General features: G+C 38.2%; 1 protein-coding gene across 1 annotated transcript in view; it reads left to right on the forward strand.

Annotated features, from left to right (window-relative positions):
- The first annotated feature begins 1,192 nt into the window (after positions 1–1,192).
- The window catches only part of arfgef2 (ADP-ribosylation factor guanine nucleotide-exchange factor 2 (brefeldin A-inhibited)), a 33,135-nt gene continuing 13,844 nt past the window's right edge, over positions 1,193–20,483 (forward strand). The window contains exons 1-25 of the mRNA XM_048177423.1: positions 1,193–1,589; positions 4,631–4,661; positions 4,979–5,102; positions 6,248–6,394; positions 9,276–9,455; positions 9,811–10,126; positions 11,084–11,230; positions 11,314–11,432; positions 11,886–12,019; positions 12,315–12,549; positions 12,750–12,849; positions 12,959–13,098; positions 13,408–13,516; positions 13,605–13,788; positions 13,870–13,981; positions 14,075–14,280; positions 14,375–14,459; positions 15,017–15,188; positions 15,294–15,445; positions 15,712–15,840; positions 15,945–16,103; positions 17,907–18,054; positions 18,196–18,292; positions 18,389–18,429; positions 20,144–20,313. Of these exons, the coding sequence (XP_048033380.1) occupies positions 1,424–1,589; positions 4,631–4,661; positions 4,979–5,102; positions 6,248–6,394; positions 9,276–9,455; positions 9,811–10,126; positions 11,084–11,230; positions 11,314–11,432; positions 11,886–12,019; positions 12,315–12,549; positions 12,750–12,849; positions 12,959–13,098; positions 13,408–13,516; positions 13,605–13,788; positions 13,870–13,981; positions 14,075–14,280; positions 14,375–14,459; positions 15,017–15,188; positions 15,294–15,445; positions 15,712–15,840; positions 15,945–16,103; positions 17,907–18,054; positions 18,196–18,292; positions 18,389–18,429; positions 20,144–20,313 (3,603 nt within the window). The 5' untranslated portion in view covers positions 1,193–1,423. The remainder of the gene's footprint in view (positions 1,590–4,630; positions 4,662–4,978; positions 5,103–6,247; positions 6,395–9,275; positions 9,456–9,810; positions 10,127–11,083; positions 11,231–11,313; positions 11,433–11,885; positions 12,020–12,314; positions 12,550–12,749; positions 12,850–12,958; positions 13,099–13,407; positions 13,517–13,604; positions 13,789–13,869; positions 13,982–14,074; positions 14,281–14,374; positions 14,460–15,016; positions 15,189–15,293; positions 15,446–15,711; positions 15,841–15,944; positions 16,104–17,906; positions 18,055–18,195; positions 18,293–18,388; positions 18,430–20,143; positions 20,314–20,483) is intronic.

Consider the following 20,483-nt stretch of genomic DNA (forward strand, 5'->3'; position numbering starts at 1 on the left):
GCAGAATGGCCAGACTCAAGCCTCTCCTCAGTGAAGACACATGAAAACACACTTGAAATTTGCCAAAAAACAACAACAAAGGACTCTCTCAGATTGTGAGAAACAAGATTCTCTAGTTTTATGAACCTCAGTTCCAAGTAGCATGTATGGAGGAAACCAGGCACTGCTCATCACCTGCACAAAACCATCCCTAGAGGAAAGTGTGGTGGTAGCAGCATCATGCTGTGGGGGTGTTCTTCATCGGCAGGGACTTGGAGATTGTCAGAATAGAAGGAAAACTCAATGGGGCAAAATATAGAGTTAATGAAGCCTTAATGAAAACCTTGTCCAGAGGATTCTGAACCTCGGACAGGGCAGAAGGTTTACCTTCCAACAGGACAATGACCTTAAGCACACAGCTAATGGACAACTCTGTGAATGTCCTTGAGTGGCCCAGCCAGAGCCTGGGCTTGAACCCAATCAAACATCTCTGGAAGAAACATGAAAATGTCTGTCCACCAAATGTCAGTCCCCATCCAACCTGACAGAGCTTGAGAAGATTTGAGCAGAGGAATGGCAGAAAATCACCAAATGCAGATGTGGAAAGGTTTAAAGGTGCTTCAACTAAGTAGTTGAGGGTACAAATACTTATGCAATGTATTTCAGTTTTTCCATTTTAATAAATTTGCAAAATTGTCACAAATCTGTGTTTTGCTTTGTCATTATGGTGTATTGGAGTGTCGTATGTATGCACTGATACCGATACTAGTATCATGCTTATATAATTTTGTTCTGTAATTGTAAGGTAATTCATACTTTTTTTAAAAATTATATTTTTAAATGTTTAAATATATACAATATATTTACAATCATATGTAATAACAACTAACTATAAATATGCATATGATTCCAAATTACTATTTATAGACAACTACAACTTTGAACAAAGCTACACTTTTTTTAATACTAATCAATTACTGAAATTATTAAAAATTTAATTTATTGGCATTTCATTTGGGAGACTATTTTAAGGGATTACTTCAATAAATTATTGGTGATCACACTGTGGAACACTAAAGTCCTAAAAAGTCCACTGGAATTTTTTTTTTTTTTTTTTTTTTTTTTTTGGGTTAGTACCCTCATACTAACTACCTGAAACCAAACTGCCCACCAACCAAACACATGCTCCATTCATTTCCACCTCAGCCAAACCGTGCTCGTGCTCTGAATGTACACATCAGTGTAAGCGCCTGCGGGTCACGTGACGTGACGCGCGGCCAACATGGCGACGCAGTGCTGAGATACTAGCAGCAGCGTCCAACTGGCCCCGACTAAACCAGCGACAACATCGGCCCACTCCTGGCACCCTCACGCCCCTGCCAAACCGCAGGGATCGGGCCAGCGATGACGGCCTGACGGACTACTTTAACACGTCGACCGAGAGATGAAAGAACAGGAAGCGTTGGAAATCCATCGACGGCATACGCAGACAGAAAGCCTGAGCACCAAGAGCATGTTTCTGTCTCGAGCGCTGGAGAAAATCCTCGCGGATAAGGAGGTGAAGCGGAGCCAGCACAACCAGCTGCGCAAGGCTTGTCAAGTGGCATTAGGTGAGCTCCTCTTTATTTATCGCCTCTCAGGCCTCAAACATGTCTTTGAGACAAGCCACTGCCCCCTAATATCCTAAATTAACCTTAAAGTCTGCTTAGCGAGCTAACGTCATTCCAGCACGCGCCAGTGTCCGGAATCTGTTGTTTAATTTTTCCCTAAGCCGACATTGTCATCCGTCCTATCGGCTATATAATGCTACATTATGATGAATGAGATGTTGGCAACAAGGTAAATGACATGTCTTGGTGTTCAGCCCCTCTTGTTTATCCGGAGCTGTTAGCATGTGTTAGCTAGAATCAGCTGCTATCCAACAAGCTACATATATTATTGCTCAGCTGTTATGGCGACTTGACAGATTGGCGAGTTATTGATTAAAGGTCACTCACTGATTTACACAATTGGTCTGTGTTGAAACAGTTAACCCTAAATTAAAAAAAAAAATGTCACTTACTCACCCTCAAAGAGTTGTCAATACATGTGTGACTATCTTTTTTAACCACAGTGTTCAGTACTGCCAGCATCAGTTTCCATTCATTTTGCATCTTTTTGCCATACAGTGACAATGAATGGCAGTCCCTGGCATTGAACCCATTTTATGCGTTTTTACTGTTAATAAAGGAATATTTTATCCAAAACCATATCCCCCATTGTCATTACAAACCTGTATGATTTTGTCTTTTGTGGAACATTAAAGAAGTTTTTAAGAATGTTGGTAAGCAGTTTTGGTATGGACATGGTATGGTATCCATTGTATGGACAAAAAACAGACAAACAAAGAAAACAACATTTCTCACAATATTTTCTTTTCTTTTTTATGACATAATTGTAAGAATGTTCATTTTTTGGGTGAAATGTCTCTTTAATTTGTAGTATAAAATTCCCACTATTGCTTAATAACTTCTGGAAAATCCATCCCTCTTTTTATAAGCAAGCTGGAAATGCAGGTTAGACTCATTTGACTCGTCCCGTCTGCACTGTATTACTTATTTACTAAGTTAATGAGCACATGTTGAGAAGGGAGGATCTTGTTTCTTCGTGAGCTTTTCCAAACTCTAACCTTTGTTCTGGAGTGTCAGTCTCAAACTGTTTCATTTGAACCAAATCCATGTTATTGTAAACTTGTCTTTTGGTATATTTGAGGTTTTGTTCCAATCAAGAGCTGTAGTGTAATGTGGCTGTTAATGTAATGCTGCTTCACCGTGAGTTTGTTTGAATGTTCTCAGCAGCACTTCATTCAAACAGACACTCCCTCATTACCCTGTCATGACTGAGTGAGGTTGATTACCATACAGACCTATTTACACAGTCCGCCGGCCACCCGGATTCACTGCTAGGCAATGGCTTATATAGACTGTGACTGTTCAGTTTGTGTGTTTTTTGTGCTGCCTCAATACATGTGACACGTTTAAGTACTACAGGTAGTCAGATACAGGTTTTTAGAAACATAGTTCTTAAAATGTTCATCTTATGAAATATGTTGTTGCTTAAGCTCAGTTTCCTGTGCCTTTTTGTGAGCAGATGGCTGTCTGATAATGAATAATGATCCATTTGTTGATTGTTCCTGAATATCAGAGGCAAGAAAAACTGTACTAATGTGTCACTTTATGCAACTTGCTCATCCCTTTTTTTTTTTTATTTTAAAGGAATAGTTCTCCCAGAAATTAAAATTATCATAATTTATTCATCCCTGAGTTTTTGTTCCATATGAAAAACAGGTATAAATTTTAAAGAATGGTTTGTGGTTTTCCAGAACTTAGAAAGTGATACAATAGCTTTGTGTGAGAGACTTGAGATCATTTTCCCCTTCAGTGAGCTGTTAACCACTGTGACTGGATCACTGAATCAATGAGTTGAACAAGAACTAGATCTGTTTGATTTGTGAATGACTCATTTAGACTTTACACGATTCATTGAAAAGACACTATACAGTAGAACCATTTATCCACAAATTGGCATAAGGATGGGTCAGGTTAGTTGACTAGCCATTTGACAACCAACTAGCTGATTAGTGACGTTGACAAGTGAGTTTAAGATTTGTAGCGGTGGTGCATTTAAACAGATCTTCAAAGAGAGGTTTTGGCTCTTCATTCCATTTAAGCACGGATGCTACGTCCGCTACAAATTCAAAACAGTCACTGTCAGATTTAAAATTGCCTGCTGTGAACAGAGGAGATGGTATTTTTCCATTGTTATTCACATTCCGCAGGTGTATTTGTGCAGTGTTCAAAATATAGTATTTATCTGGAGTCCTGGGTGTCTGTCAAAATGCAAAAATAGTCCCAGGAATCAATGGCTTTCACACACAGGCACACATAAAATATTTCCAATTTTACTTTTATGAGGTACAAGTCATCTGGATACTTTTACGATACTTTTATGGTCCTTTTGTGTCCTTTTTGAAGATTGAAAGTTTCAGGCCATTGTTATGTTACATTCATTGTTATGTTATGTTACATTCATTGTTATTGTGTAAAAATAGTTTTGTCAATTTCCACAAAATTGAAAAAAAAATTCATACAGGTTTAGATCATATGAAGTTGAGTAAATTATAACTGAATGTTAATTTCTGAATGAATTATTGGTTTAATTTAATTTTTTACTTTGGGCAGCTGATAAAATGGGAAATATATGCACTTTGCCTGCAAAAAGGTCTCATTGCTTCAATGAAAATTATAGTTGTTAAGCACAAGATTGTCCTGGCTGATTTCTGTATCTTGCTGAGTAGGCAGTGTTTTATATTAGGAATAGCTTGTATATTTTTTGCTCTGGCAGTAATAGGGCACATATTCCTGGTGTTGTGCTGTAGATGTTATTTCTACCCCATCATCCACTTCACTTTGTGCTTCTGAACACATATCTGAATACCTAAAAAAAAAACTAGGGTCAAGACAGTGTAATATTCGTGTAAATGTAAACTTTTTGAATGAACGCTCTCTTCTCTTCCTTCTTTAGGTTAGTTTGCTTTGAATGAAGGGTCACAAATGAGTCTGTCTTGAGTTGATGTGTTAATTTGTCTTTTTTTGCCTTTTTTTTTTTTTAGATGAAATTAAGCATGAGCTGGAAAAGCAGAAGTAAGTTTACATCTCATTTACCAACATGCACCATCCATCCAAATTTCTCCTGTGATTTACATTGATTAAGAGAACACTTATTGTGTTTTTTTGAAAAGGCTCTCTGAAGCGTAATGTATCATCTTTATTGTGAACCATTATGGTTATGTAATAATGTCAGATACTCATGTCATGCTAAAAAAAAGCCCCTAAAGGGCTACTGACAGGAAGATGTTCTAAATGTTTGTTATTCTTTAACTAGTGAATATAAAGTGTGTTTCCGTGCTGCATAGTTATTTCCGTTGACTGATTTGTGCTGTGAATCCTGTATGTTCCAGGGATGGCACTGTTGTTCCTCCAAGAGCTAACTACATTGAGGCTGACAAGTATGTCCTGCCTTTCGAGCTGGCATGTCAGTCCAAGTCCCCACGTATTGTCAGTACGTCTCTCGACTGCCTACAGGTATGCAGATTTCTCGTCCACGTCCTCAACTCATTAATACATTTAAAAAACTTATTTTTCAGTTTGTAGTTTTTAATTCTTGTAAATAATAGTTTTTGCCATGTATCAAATCTGTTTGTGTGGTTTTAAAGGTGCCCTCGAATGAAAAATTGAATTTATCTTGGCATAGTTAAATAACGAGTTCAGTACATGGAAATGACATACAGTGAGCCTCAAACACCATTGCTTCCTCCTTCTTATATAAATCTCATTTGTTTAAAAGACCTCCGAAGAACAGGCAACTCTCAACATAACACCGACTGTTACGTAACAGTCGGGGTGTACACCCCCAATTTTTGCATATGCCAGCCTATGTTCCCAACATTATGAAAGGCATTAGACAAGGGCAGCCAGTAACGTCTGGATGTGCACAGCTGAATCATCAGACTAGGTAAGCAAGCAAGAACAATAGTGAAAAATGGCAGATGGAGCAATAATAACTGACATGATCCATGATATCATGATATTTTTAGTGATATTTGTAAATTGTCTTTCTAAATGTTTCGTTAGCATGTTGCTAATGTACTGTTAAATGTGGTTAAAGTTACCATCGTTTATTACTGTATTCACGGAGACAAGAGAGCCGCCGCTATTTTCATTTTTAAACACTTGCAGTCTGTATAATTCATAAACACAACTTCATTCTTTATAAATCTCTCCAACAGTGTAGCATTAGCCGTTAGCCACGGAGCACAGCCTCAAATTCATTCAGAATCAAATGTAAACAATATAACAGTATACAATACTCACATAATCCGATGTATGCATGCCGCATGCATGACGAACACTTTGTAAAGATCCATTTGAGGGTTATATTAGCTGTGTAAACTTTGTTTAGGCATTGTTTAAGGCAAGCGCGAGCTCCGTGGGCGGAGAGCATGAGATTTAAAGGGGCCGCACAGCATAAATTGGCTCATATTTAATGATGCCCCAAAATAGGCAGATAAAAAAAAATCTATGGGGTATTTTGAGCTGAAACTTCACAGACACATTCAGGGGACACCTTAGACTTACATTACATCTTGTAAAAAAACGTTCGATGGCACCTTTAAACGCACTGTATGAAATTTTGTGTATAAATTATACCTCCATTCCATTCATCACAGAAACTCATTGCATATGGGCACATCACGGGAAACGCCCCTGACAGCGGAGCTCCAGGAAAACGGCTGATTGACCGGCTGCTGGAGACCATCTGTAACTGCTTTCAGGGACCCCAGACTGACGAGGGGGTACAGCTACAGATCATTAAGGTGAGAAAACTCTCCATTGTTGACTCTCCAAATCTCCAGTTTGTTTTTCGAGACAGGCACTTCTTGATATTGAAATCCATATTTGATGGCTGATGTATGGCAAACATACATACACAACTGTTTTGAAGTTTGAGGTCAATGAGATTATATTATAATGTTACAAAAATAAATGCTGTTCTTTTGAACTTTGTTCATCAAAGAATCCTAAAAAAAATTACATGACGTTTTCAGTAAAAATAACCTTTGATAATAAATGTTTCTTGAGCACCAGATCAGCATTACAATGATTTCTGAAGGATCATGTGGCACTAAAGATTGGAGTAATGACTACTAAAAATTCAGCTTTGTAAGCACAAGAATAAATTACATTTTAAAATGTATTCAACTAAAAAAAAATAATAAATTGTAATAACATTCCACAATACTACTGATTTTACTGTATTTTTGATCAAATAAATGCAGCATAAGAGACCCCGAGACGGTAATGTATATTACAAAATATTATATATTGATATTTAATGAATACTTCTTATAATATTTTCTCTAAATTTACTTTAGAAATCACTTTGCATTGTTTTTAGCTGTTTAAATCTAATCTATTTTGGAAGAAAAATTGCTACATTGAATCAATTTATAGTTTCATCATTCGTAATACATCTCTGTTTGACCTTGCAGTAATTTCAACTGCAGTGGAGTTCATGCCAAAGTAATCAAAGCTGTTTCTGTATTCAGCACCTATGTCAACACACTTGAGTCACACAAAACTCTTTAGTTAACAGCCAGCTAAATGATCATTTATGTTGAGAACACTGTCATCACCTTACAGCATTTGCAACATAAGCTGAGCAGTGAAGTACAAAGTCTTTTTCTTTTATCCAAGCCTAACTCTTATCATTGTAGATAAGCATGCTGTGTGACAAATCTACAAGTATTCTGTTCTCTATAAATGGAGAGAAAAGGCAGCATACAGTACATAGGGATTAGTGGTTTGCATTAGGGGTTTGGGCAGCCTCTTAAATAAAATGGCACCAGGGTCGTTCAACAACATAAGCTTGCAGTAAGATTTACTTTTACCACTGAGATGTGTACATACATAATCACATTAGAGTGCCTACCGTTAAAGATCTCACTTTCATCAGTGTCATCATTATTTACCTGCATAATCCTTTAAGCCATGAACTTACCATTGTACCGGAATCACATTTGTCTTATAAGTGGGGCTCAAAATGTTTTCTTTTTTAATTTTAATACAATTTACTTTACTTAAAGCCTTCATGTATAATGCATTATAAAGCTATTCATAATGTAAATATATAATGCATTATATCTTTTTTATAAATAATTGCAACCAAAATTAAGATGAATTATAGTATTTGATTCCTTGTTACATCTGAAATTGGTTGTTGTCGTATGTTTTAATAGGATTATACTTTCTAAAGGTGTAACATTATTGTAATATATTATAAATGTGGCTTCAATTATACATGAGACCATACAATACATTATACGTTGCTTTTCAAGGTAAAATTAATGGAGTAAAAATACTTTCATAATGCATTTTATATATATACAGTACAGTCCAAAAGTTTGGAACCACTAAGATTTTTAATGTTTTTAAAAGAAGTTTCGTCTGCTCACCAAGGCTACATTTATTTAATTAAAAATACAGTAAAAACAGTAATATTGTGAAATATTATTACAATTTAAAATAACTGTGTACTATTTAAATATATTTGACAAAGTAATTTATTCCTGTGATGCAAAGCTGAATTTTCAGCATCGTTACTCCATTCTTCAGTGTCACATGATCCTTCAGAAATCATTCTAATATGCTGATTTGCTGCTCAATAAACATTTATGATTATTTTCAATGTTGAAAACAGTTGTGTACTTTTTTCTCAGGATTCCTTGATGAATAGAAAGTTCAAAAGAACAGCATTTATCTGAAATACAAAGCTTCTGTAGCATTATACACTACCGTTCAAAAGTTTGGGGTCAGTAAGAATTTTTATTTTTATTTTTTTGAAAAGAAATGAAAGAAATGAATACTTTTATTCATCAAGGATGCATTAAATCAATCAAAAGTGGCAGTAAAGACATTTATAATGTTACAAAAGATTAGATTTCAGATAAACACTGTTCTTCTATTCTATTCATCAAATAATCCTGAAAAAAAATATTGTACACAAATATTTTGTACAATTGTACACATTAAATGTTTCTTGAGCAGCAGATCAGCATATTAGAATGATTTCTGAAGGATCATGTGACACTGAAGACTGGAGTAATGATGCTGAAAATTCAGCTTTGCCATCACAGGAATAAATTACTTTGTGAAATATATTCAAATAGAAAACAGTTATTTTAAATTGTAATAATATTTCACAATATTACTGTTTTTACTGTATTTTTAATTAAATAAATGTAGCCTTGGTGAGCAGACGAAACTTCTTTTAAAAACATTAAAAATCTTAGTGGTTCCAAACTTTTGGACTGTACTGTATGTAACAATTTGAGTGAAAAAGTATAACATGAATTGAGAATGTATTAGCCTTTTGTTTGTCTCTCTTTTGCTTTAATGACAGCAGCCCTCGAGCTGCAAAAACTCCACAAGTGAAATCCAAATGATAATCGAAGAGCATTTTGAGCTTCAGTGGAAGAGCAGCTGACCGTCTATACAAAGAATTCACATGATCAATGTCACAGTGTGCAGAATCTGAAATAAATCTTTATTTTTCAGAATGTTAAAACTTTCTATTTAGTTCCAGCTTTAAGCAGATTTTCATGTCGTCTGAGATTTTTGAACCCCACTGTACCTGAAAAAATGGGCTTGATTTCGGATCTGTGATTTCATGATTCAGATTATTGTGTTTCTCTACAGGCTCTGCTGACTGCCGTGACATCACCACACATAGAGATCCATGAGGGAACAATTCTCCTTACAGTGCGCACCTGCTACAACATCTACCTTGCTAGTCGCAACCTAATCAACCAGACTACAGCCAAGGCCACTCTAACACAAATGCTCAATGTCATCTTCACTCGTATGGAGAACCAGGCGGTTAGTATAAAGCATCTCAGGCTGCTGCACTTTGCAGACTCAGAACTTTTTTTTTTCCCCCACAATGTGTGGTATCACACAGGACTTCCAGTCCTGGAGGGCCACTGTCCTGCGCAATTTAACTCCATCTCTAATCAAACACAGCTGCTTGTAATTTTCAAGCAATCCTGAAGACTGTGGTTAGATTTATTAGCTGTGTTTGATTAGGGATGAAGCTAAACTCTGCAGGACAGTGGCCCTCCAGAACTGGAAGTGCCCACCCCTGCCCTAGTAGAACTATGGGTGCAATTATGAATTGAGAAAATTACATTAAATTTAGGAAACTAGGTTTGACTTTCTGACAACTGTCTTGTAGGCTCTGGAAGCTCAGGAAGCGGAGAAGGATAGACAACGTCTGCAGCTGCGCAATCCTTCCCCAGTGTCCAGTAACCCTTCACCTGTGACGCAAAACCCTTCTCCAACTCCTGGTCGGGGGTCTGGATCTCCATGGCTTGGACGAGCCCTCTTAGAACAGAACGGACCACCATCCCCCTCTCTCAGCCCGCCTGGGATCCCATCCACTCCTTCCACCCCCCAAGACTCATCCTCCATCAATGGCCAGCAAGAGGAGTCAAAGTCAGAGGAGGAGTTTACCACTAATCAACAGAGCACAAAGGAAATTGAACACACAGGTATGGGGAATTACTGGGGTCAGGATATGAGATATGTCTCCAAAAGGGCCAGGTAGAATGGCATATATACCATGGCAACAGCATAAAGCGTCTATTGTTAGAGATTTTGCTATATTGCGGTATGTAAATGTATACGCATTGCATGGAACTACTTAAAGTTACTGACACTTTGGAGTGATAAAAAGTCTTGCATGAATGACAAAATGAGTGAGGTTTTCATAACTGGCAAATAGAAAAAAATATATTTGTTAAAGGTGCTAAAGAGGATGTTTTGTTTTATACATTTTTGCAATATTACTTAAAACTGTCTTACTAACTGATAAAAGACTATTTATTAGGTGCACTGAAAGGAATAATATTAATATACATCATCTGTGCACGAGGTAGGTCCTTAAAAACATCAGACAATCGTTTACACGATCATCGCGTAAACGATTGGCCCTCTGGCTTGTCAATCACTGCCATTACGTTCCTTGTGAGAGACGTGCGCGGCTGCGCGCTCCAATAACTTTCCACACTCCACAGGCGCCGCATGCAATGTTTTTGTCAGGAGACAGGAGTAACAACTGCAGATTATGAGTTACCTGCGGTGAGTCCGACATAATGAATCCACTAACACGACACAGTTAACGCTCATGTTCCAATACTCGTGCACGAGTTTTGGGAGGCGTTCCCTCGAAATGAGCTGTGAAAGAGGGGGGTTGTTCTTACGCATGTGCTCATTTCAAAATCTCACTAACAGTCTTTGGTTTCTCAGTCGACGAAAAGATCCTCTTTAGCACCTTTAACAAAAGTTAAATGAAACAAAAATAACTATTTTGATATATATATAATGTCATAGCGCCCACTCTATTTCTAAATTATATGGTTCTGGCAGTTTCCTGTTATGTTTTAGAAAGTTGTTTTAATGTGCTTCATTTGGGTAGTAGAAACTATTCAATTTGACTATTCTTAAAGACAAAGAGATTAAGGAGTCAGACCAAACAACTGCCGATCCATCAGAAGGAGAGGAGGCCCATCCGCAGCCTGAAACAGAAGCAAGCCCTGAGGTTCTGGAAGAGACTGAGCCGGACAGTGGATTGGGAGATAGCTCTGTGGAAGGAGGTGCGTCACACTGGAAATAGGATACTGGACCTTTATGTGGACCTTTGACATAGTAGTCACTCCTGCTTCTGTTTCTACTACAGGATTAGATCAACATTCTGACTCCGAAACCAAAGTGCCGCCTCCTGTTGTCCGAGTAGACATGCAGCAGATGAACGGAATGGTGGACGACCGTGGCTCGGAGTCCTCGACAGACATTCTGGTGTGTTTCTTGGGTTACAGTTTTTTGATGTAGGACAGGGATTCCCAGTTCCAGTCCTCGCGCCTCCTCGCTCTGCGCATTTTGTATGTCTCTCTTATCCATGTGACCGTAAGTGCACTGCAAAGTGGACTTAAAGGGGTATTTCGCCATCTTAAGATTCCCATTAATAGTTTTATTCAGCAATTAAATTATGCATTAAACACAACACATTAAATGTATCAAAAGTGACAGTAAATGCATTTATAATGTTGCAAAACATTTTCATTTCAAATAAGTGTTGTTGTTTTGAATTTTCTTTTTAAAAAATCCTGAAAAAAATGTATTAAGCAGCACAACTGTTTATAATAAACATTATACATTATTCATAAAGGCACATAACTGGAATATAGGCTTTTTAATAGTGGTCTGACTGGTCTTTTTTTTTTTTTTTTTTTTTTTTTTTTGTCTGAGCAGGATGCAGAAACCATTCAGGGCAGTCAGACAGCTGCCCGCTTCTCACACATCCTACAGAAAGACGCCTTCCTCGTGTTCCGCTCCCTCTGCAAGCTGTCAATGAAGCCCCTGGCTGATGGACCACCTGACCCAAAGTAAGAACCTGGAGAGAAAATGTATTTAACATTAGAAACATTAGAATATAAATCAATCAAGAAAGTATTTTTCAGCTTATTTTATGTGAAAGACTTTATAAACTGACAATCAGGCCTATAAATGATGAATAGTGTCAGTAGTGTGATCATAAAACTGAAGGAATTCTCTGGTTCCTCAATGGACACTCCATGTAGAATGAATAAAATTTACCATTATTTTGAAAGGTATTCAGTTTTATGCTAACAGATCTTTAACTTTCGGATGACTGCTGTAATTTTCTATCCTCTCTTTCAGATCCCATGAGTTGCGCTCTAAGGTGGTTTCCCTGCAGCTGTTGCTCTCAGTGCTGCAGGGTGCTGGACCTGTGTTTCGAACCCATGAGATGTTTGTGAACGCCATCAAACAGTACCTGTGTGTGGCGCTCTCTAAAAACGGTGTCTCCTCTGTGCCTGAAGTATTTGAACTGTCTCTTGCCATCTTCCTTACCCTGCTCTCCCACTTCAAAGTGCACCTTAAGATGCAGATCGAGGTAAAAAATGATCAAATGTTCAGATACACTACCAGGCTGTTTTTTCATGATATTCAAAACGTTTTGATCTAAAAGCTTATGCTTAAATGCATGAAATTAGCTTTTCAGACAAATATATACATTTGATTTAAACAAAAAAATAAAACTAGAAATGGAAATTAAAATATTTATTTTAATTTTTCTCACTACTTTTTGCTCAGGTGTTCTTCAGGGAGATCTTTCTAACAATCCTGGAGACGTCATCCAGCTCCTTTGAGCATAAGTGGATGGTCATTCAGACTCTAACACGGATATGTGCAGGTTGGCACGCCTCAGTGTACACTTGCAGACACGTACACAGAAACATCTCACAGATTATTAGCTCAAATGTAAAATCCAATGGTGAATCAGTCTGCTGTTCTTCTCACAGATGCACAATGTGTGGTGGACATTTATGTGAACTATGACTGTGATCTCAACGCTGCCAACATTTTTGAGCGGCTGGTAAATGACCTGTCTAAAATCGCCCAGGGAAGGAGTGGACAGGAGCTCGGCATGACTCCATTACAGGTAGCTTTCATTGTGTTCGAACTACATCATTAGTACAGGCATGCTATTCTTTTTAAATGTATACAATACAGCATATGTCATATGATTTAGATTTCATATAGCAGATGCTTTAGTCTGAAAAAATGTAAATGAGTTAAAATATCAAACTATATTTTGAAAGTGATTAATCATAAGGAGCCAAGAATATTAGTAGTGCCAGACAACTACATTTCAAATAGAATTTCAGAATATTGCAAACATATCCAGTAAAACTGTGTGTAATGCTGTGTGTAATAATTCAGAGATGATGGGTTAATGATTTATTTGCAGGAGCTGAGTTTGAGAAAGAAAGGGCTGGAGTGTCTGGTGTCCATTTTGAAGTGCATGGTGGAATGGAGCAGAGACATGTACGTCAACCCCAACCTGCAGGCCAACCTTGGTAAGATGATATTTGGGTTTGTTTTAATCGCCTGTATTATCTTTTATAACATAATTTTGCAAGTCTGATAGACTGTGTTGTGCTGTAGGTCAGGAACGTCCAGCAGAGGGCGACAGTTCGCATCTCCCTGAGCATCTTTCCTCTCGCAGAGACAGCGCGAGCTCTTTGGACTCCACCGTGTCCTCTGGAGTTCAGCAGTCTCAGCCAGATCACCCTGAACAGTATGAGGTCATCAAGCAGCAGAAAGAGATCATCGAGCATGGCATTGAGCTGTGAGTTGTCAGCTTTTATCAGCTCTTTTTTTTTTCCTATTTCATCTTTCTTTCTTTTAACTATTTCTGTGTTCCTTAAAGGTTCAACAAGAAACCAAAAAGGGGATTGCAATACCTGCAGGAGCAAGGCATGCTGGGAACCTCACCAGAAGACATCGCACAGTTCTTGCAACAAGAGGAGCGATTGGACACGGTAAGCTCATGCTCGTTTTCATACAGGGATAAATTAGAGAACCAAGACATTTTGTGCTCCAGCTACTTAGGATCTGCTGTGTCATGTGATCAGACTCAGGTCGGCGAGTTCCTGGGAGAGAATGTGAAGTTTAATAAGGAGGTGATGTACTGCTACGTGGACCGGTTGGACTTCTGCGGAAAAGACTTTGTGTCGGCACTCCGTGCCTTCTTGGAAGGTTTCAGACTTCCAGGTGAAGCCCAGAAGATTGATAGGCTCATGGAGAAGTTTGCTGCCCGCTACCTGGAGTGCAATCAGGGGTGAGTTTTGTAGTTTGAGGAGGAGTGTTACATTTTTGAGGCTTGCTTTGGGGGGTTGTGTAGCCAATGTGCTGACCTGTCTGTTGCTCTGTAGGCAGACTCTATTTGCCAGTGCAGACACAGCTTACGTTCTGGCCTACTCCATCATCATGTTAACCACCGACCTGCACAGTCCACAGGTAAGACTACTTATTTTTACTCAATTTCTCCCTTTTCTCTTTTTGCTTTGCTTTCTACCTTGATAACTAACCAGCAACTGCATAGCAACATGCTAGGGTGTTGTAACTGCATAGCATGTATATACCAACGTTGCAAAATAAAGCATGTTTGTTTGATTTCCAAGAAAATGGCAAAAGGGGTTTTCGCACTGAATAATTCAAGGAACTCCGTTCTAGGATCTAGCCATTAGGATAGTTCCCAGATAGTTTCCATGAAGTAAATATGTTTACACAGCATTTTAAAAATGCTGGCTGCTGGTGTTTGACATGCGTTTTACCAATCAACGTACACTACTTGCATCACTGGTAGTTCTTATAGTGCTGGTTTAGACCCTACTCTAAAGTAGGAACTAATTTAGTTCCCCCAAAAGGAGTTCCCAGAATTAAAAACGTTCCTGCGGTGCAAACACGCCAAAATCTGGGTACTTCCGCCAATACGTCTTGGAACTATTAAAATGTTCCTCTTGTGTGAAAGCCCCTAATATCTAGTTTTGTTTTTATTTTTTTCCTCTCTTCAGGTAAAGAATAAGATGACGAAGGAGCAGTACATAAAAATGAACCGCGGCATTAATGACAGTAAGGACCTGCCCGAGGAGTATCTCTCCTCCATCTATGATGAAATTGCAGGCAAGAAGATTGCCATGAAGGAGAGCAAAGAATACTCCATCACTCCCAAATCCAGCAAACAGAGTAAGAGTTATATAGATAATATTAATCTTTAATGTCCAGTTTCCTTTGTTGGGATTAAATAAAAACCGTGTTGAATGCTGACAGAGCCGTTTGTCTTCCTGTTAGATGTAGCCAGTGAGAAGCAGAGAAGGCTGCTGTATAACATGGAGATGGAGCAGATGGCCAAAACGGCTAAAGCTCTGATGGAGGCTGTAAGTCACGCTCAGGCTCCCTTCTTCAGCGCCACTCACCTAGAGCACGTCCGGCCCATGTTCAAGGTAACAACATCCATCTACAGTTTTTCACAATTTTCAGTTTCAAAACAATCCATTTTAGCAGTTTCATTTCATTGAGCATTGGAACACAAGATCATTTATAGGTCAAAAGGATCATGAACAGGTCAGGGAAGTGACATAAACTGATAGCGTTCCAGGAAGTGGTTGTACACATCAGTCTAGAAAGGTCGAAAGGAAGCTATGCTTTGAAATGAAAGTATGTTTTGCGCAAGTTCATTTCTCGATACTTGTATGCTTATGTAAAACAGCTGGCCTGGACTCCCCTGCTGGCGGCGTTCAGTGTAGGACTCCAGGATTGTGACGATCAGGATGTGGCATCTCTTTGTCTGGAGGGAATTCGCTGTGCTATCAGGATCGCCTGCATCTTCAACATGCAGGTTTGTGTTTTTACTCTTTTCATGTGACTGATCTTATTCAAGCCTCTTTTATTTAGTTCCTTCTGCCAAGTCTTATTGTCTTTTCTGTTTCACTCTCTTTGCAGTTGGAGAGAGATGCCTACATCCAGGCCTTGGCCCGGTTTACGCTGCTCACAGCCAGTTCAAGTATCACAGAGATGAAACAGAAGAACATTGACACCATTAAGACACTTATCATGGTCGCCCACACCGATGGAAACTACTTGGGCAACTCCTGGCATGAGGTGGGCATCAGAGCATGTGAGCATGCAGCCAAGTGTCAGCGATTTTTATATATACATACACATACAGTCATGGTCAGAATTACTGGCACCCTTAGTACATGTTATCAAAGAAGGCTGTGAAAATATATCTGCACTGTTTATCCTTTTGATCTTTCATTTAAAAAAAAGAAAAATCACGATCTTTTGGCTGGATTTTGCTGTCGCAGACAGATTCTCAAATTCTGCGACAAAACCCCTGGACCGCCACAAAAAAGTGCTTGTTGCAGTCGCTGTTGCTCATCAAATATGAGCATGTACGTGACATGATCTGAGCCTGTCTCGAGTAGTCACAGACACTGCGTTGTTTTCAAACCTGTTTGATATTATCGCCACATGATCTTGTAGTGTGAGCGATGAATCATCATGGTAAACTGCTCTAATGTTATCATGCACCTTAATGTACATGAATGCTTGGTGACAGTTAGATCATAATCTAACTGAAATATATTTTTTAAATGTAAATAAGTAGTCTTTGCTCTATACTTAACATCCATAATCATCCATCACAATGAGTAAAACAAAAGAATATAGTTCTGATTTGCAGCAAGAGCTTCACAAAATAGAAAGTGGCTGCAAGAAAAAAGCTAAAGCATTAAGAATTCCCAATTCCACCATCAGGACAATAATTAAGAAGTTCCAATCAACAGGAAATGTTACGAATCAGCATGAAAGATGATGTGTGTCTATATTGTCTTAATGCATGGCAAGGAGGATAGTTTGACTGGCCAAAGACAGAAAATAGTTGAGTCTTGTGGTCAGTAAGCCTCAAAAATATTAAATGGCACCTACATGTCCACAAGTTGTTTGGGAGGGTTTCAAGAAATATCCTCTCCTCTCTCATCCAAAATCAAACTCCAGAATATTCAGTTTTCAGACAATACTGGAACTTCAAATGGGACTGATCAGATGAAACAAAAAAAGGTGCACACAGGGATAAAAAGTACCCCATGTGTACAATTAAATACACTGCTGGATCTTTAATGTCGTGGGCCTTTTTTTCTGCTGGAGGTCCTGGACTTCATGATGCCATGTATCTTGTTCCGATACATGGCGTCATGGATTCCATCAAATACCAACAGATAAAAAAAAATAATCAACTTGTCAGCCTCTGCTAGAAATCTTCTAATGGGCCGTGGTTGGATCTTCCATCAGGGCAATCATCCAAAACAAACATCAAAATCAACACAAAAATGTGGCACTGAGCACAAAATGAAGGTTCTGCCATGGCCGTCCCAGTCCCCTGACCTGAACCTTATAGAAAACTGAAATGTTTATCAACATGGACTTGGGAATTTGAAGAATCCGGAGAGATTCTGTATGGAGGAATGGTGTCTGATTTTGATAGGTGTTCTCCAAACTCAACTATAGAAGGACATTTTAGGAGAAGACTCAGAGCTGTTAGTAAAAGGAGGTTGAAAAAAAGTATTGAATAAAAGGGTGCCATTAATTGTGGCCAGTGTGTATTGGAGAAAAACATTTATTTCATAATGATTTTCCCCCATTTTCAAATTTTACTATACCATTTACTAATATATATATATATATATATATATATATATATATATATATATATATATATATATATATATATATATATATATATAATTATTTGAATTAATAATTCATACATATAGTTTGGGTTGCAAATATTTGTTCCACAAAAATCAACACTTCCTCCAAAACCATTGAATTGCTAAAAGTTTCTTTATAGACTATATATATGTCTTTGTAGACTATATCTGCCTGCTCTGTTTCCCTGTGTAGATTCTGCGATGTATCAGTCAGCTGGAGTTGGCTCAGTTGATTGGAACAGGGGTGAAGACGCGTTATATATCCGGTGTGGTCCGGGACCAGGGAGGCAGCATTAAGGGCTTCCCATCAGGGGGAGAGGAATTCATGCCCCTCGGTTTAGGTAAGCCATTGTTCGACTGCAGTTAATAGCTCACGGATGTGGCCCAAGTGTTCAGTCTGTTTATTGTTTGTTTATTGGTGTGTGTGGATCGTGTGGACAGTGTTGCTTATGTAGCAAAACAATATTATTGGTCTCCTGCAGGTACTTTGGTTGGAGGTCCAGACAAGCGTCAGATGGCTCATATCCAGGAGTCAGTGGGGGAGACCAGCTCTCAGAGTGTTGTGGTGGCTGTGGACAGGTGCATTGAAATCACGGGACAAAACAAACATACAGTGTTGTTCTTACTGTTTATACTCCCCTGTCTGACCTTCCGTCTCTCTGTTTTGTGTGCCAGAATCTTCACTGGATCCACCAGGCTTGATGGAAATGCAATTGGTAGGGTTTCTTTGTTTTGCTTTTTGTTTTAATGTAACATTTGCATTTAATTTTTAAGGGGGAAATATAAATGTATACATTACCGTTCAAAAGTTTGGGGTCGTTAAGAAATCATAAGTCCCTTATGCTCACCAATACTGCATTTATTTGACAGTCAGATTTATAAACAAGTAAATGTACAATTAAAATGCTTTAATTTCAGTCAGAAGCAGTGATGAATTGAACATTCCCCAATGCTGCAAATGAGAGAGAGAAATGCTTGGGGTGTGATTTTTTTTTTTTTTTTTTTTTTTTTTATAGAGCTTTTCAGTTTATAGTTGTAAGACGTTTAAAAAAATTTGCATGGGTTCCCTCAGGAATTATTAAATAGTTTTAGCATAGTGGTTTTGGGTTTATAAGTTGAAAAAGGTCTTTGGTTAACATATGAAAAAACTTTAATGTTTTGTTCTACAACATGATTTATGTACAGTCAAACCCTAAATATGAATTAGGAAGCAGTTGTATTGCTAAATAAAGACTTACAACTACCACAAGGATGCAAGTTTACATGCTTGGCAAATCAAACAATTGTTGTAATATACATACGCAATACAATGTGACATAAGTTGTCACACAACCTAGCTTGTTACTGAAAAAGCAACACTATGAAAACACTTTGAAAGCAGTTGAGCTCCTGTCACGCTACAGAGGAGTCTAGCTAAGTTATTAGTATCACTATATGTAGTAACCTGCACACCAACACTGTTTGAGAACATATCTGTGTGGGTTGATTATGACGAAACTGATACTTTTAATTCTACTTAAAAACTTGAGTAAGTGGGTTCTGAGTTTTGGTTGACGTTACAAAGAAATTAGCTGGAATGACTGCATTCCGAACATATCTTTAGCTCCATGAACGTTTGGAAAATCAGTTTTTAAGTCTAAGTGGGCGTCCACGCTGTGATCCTGTTCGTCATAGCTTGGATTTGTTCTTAGTCTGACATTCATTCATTTGGTTACATCATAAGGAAGTGACTTACAAGGGTTGGTGGTTGTTCTGCCTGAATTGCTTTTAAAGCGGTTATGAATTGCAATCAACTTCCCTATTGTGAGATTATTTAAGTGAATCTTCTTCTCAAACAAGAAAAAAATGTAGCGAGAAATCTGGAATTTATTAGGTTGATGGATCATTGACGTTTCCTGATAGCAAATTTAATTTACCTGCTTTCAGGACTCTGAATTCAGAAGTAAATATAAACTTCCCTCATCTGTGTAATATGACCACGCAAAGTTCCATGACAAAGCTTCTCTTTCATAGAAAACAGTAGGCCTTTTTAACTCAGAAATGATGTAAGAATTTGCAAAGATAGCTCAGGAAATGTTGGTAACAACAAGAGCTATATTAAAATATAACTCTTGTTGTTATGCTACATGTCTTGGTTGTAGGTGTATGAATGGCTGAAAGTGATCTGTTTCAGACTGTTTGGGTGGACACTTTATTTAGTTACTATATTATGTAGCCTAACCATTAGGCGAATGCCAGATAAAATGGCCCTCTGGACAGACTCGCTCTTCCAACCCACGTTAATTCACTTTTTCACTTTCTGCACACAGACACTCTTCTAAACTATCAAACTAATGTGTTCTGCTAGTAGACAGTGAACATGTAGATAATGTATTTGAATTTGAAATTTCACTGAGATTTGTGTTAATTCAAACTCTGCTCCATCTCCAGTTGACTTTGTGCGTTGGCTATGTGCGGTGTCCATGGACGAGCTGGCCTCTGCGCACCAGCCGCGCATGTTCAGTTTGCAGAAGATAGTGGAAATCTCCTACTACAACATGAACCGCATCCGTTTGCAGTGGTCACGCATTTGGCAGGTCATCGGAGATCACTTCAACAAGGTCTGTGGCCTTTGTCTAAAGGTGCGGTCACAATTACCATTGCTCTGTCAATGTTCGTGGGCAAAATCCAGACATTTCAATAGGAATCCATGCAATCAGGAATTTGACTTTCACCACTCAGGTTTTGCTACGATTTCAGTGTGGTGTCACAGATTTACCGCATTAATCAA

The sequence above is a fragment of the Megalobrama amblycephala genome, linkage group LG24 (assembly GCF_018812025.1).
Source record: "Megalobrama amblycephala isolate DHTTF-2021 linkage group LG24, ASM1881202v1, whole genome shotgun sequence".
Classification (NCBI taxonomy): domain Eukaryota; kingdom Metazoa; phylum Chordata; class Actinopteri; order Cypriniformes; family Xenocyprididae; genus Megalobrama; species Megalobrama amblycephala.